General features: G+C 38.5%; 1 gene segment (V, D, J or C); it reads right to left on the reverse strand.

The window, feature by feature from the left end:
* Positions 1-30: 30 nt before the first annotated feature.
* LOC147820383 (T-cell receptor alpha chain V region CTL-F3-like) overlaps positions 31-444 on the reverse strand; it is a 2,197-nt gene continuing 1,783 nt past the window's right edge. The window contains 1 exon segment of the V gene segment in view: positions 31-439. Within this exon segment, the coding sequence occupies positions 360-439 (80 nt within the window).

The raw sequence follows: 444 nt of genomic DNA on the forward strand, positions 1-444 counted from the left end.
CATAATGCATAAAATAGCAGTTTGGCTGTTAATTCACAGATCATTTCTGTCATTTTACAGACTTTTGTTCACAGTTTAAAACATTATCGATCAACATCAACATTAAAGGACCTTGTGAAATATGGTCTCTAAAGACACATGGCAGCATCATGTTTAATATTTATATGATTTAGATTCTCTGCTCATGTGAATCCTCCCACAGTGTTTGATTAGCAGCTGTAACCACAGTGACTGATAAAACAGGAAGTAGCAGAATCCATGTGATATGAAGCTGTGGTTTGAAAACCACTTCCCTCCTCTTTGAAGAGGAGTCAGATATCTGTGTTCAGGTTTTTGTACAGCCTCTTCTACACTTTGTATCACTGTGTTTCTAGAGCACAGTAGTAGAGAGCTGTGTCGTTCAGGGTTAGTCTGCTGATGGTCAGTTCAGTTGATGTGCCTGTT

This window comes from Seriola lalandi, unplaced genomic scaffold (genome assembly GCF_002814215.2).
Source record: "Seriola lalandi dorsalis isolate HSWRI2012SDOR001 ecotype SW California unplaced genomic scaffold, Sedor1 jcf7180001961312, whole genome shotgun sequence".
Classification (NCBI taxonomy): Eukaryota; Metazoa; Chordata; class Actinopteri; order Carangiformes; family Carangidae; genus Seriola; species Seriola lalandi.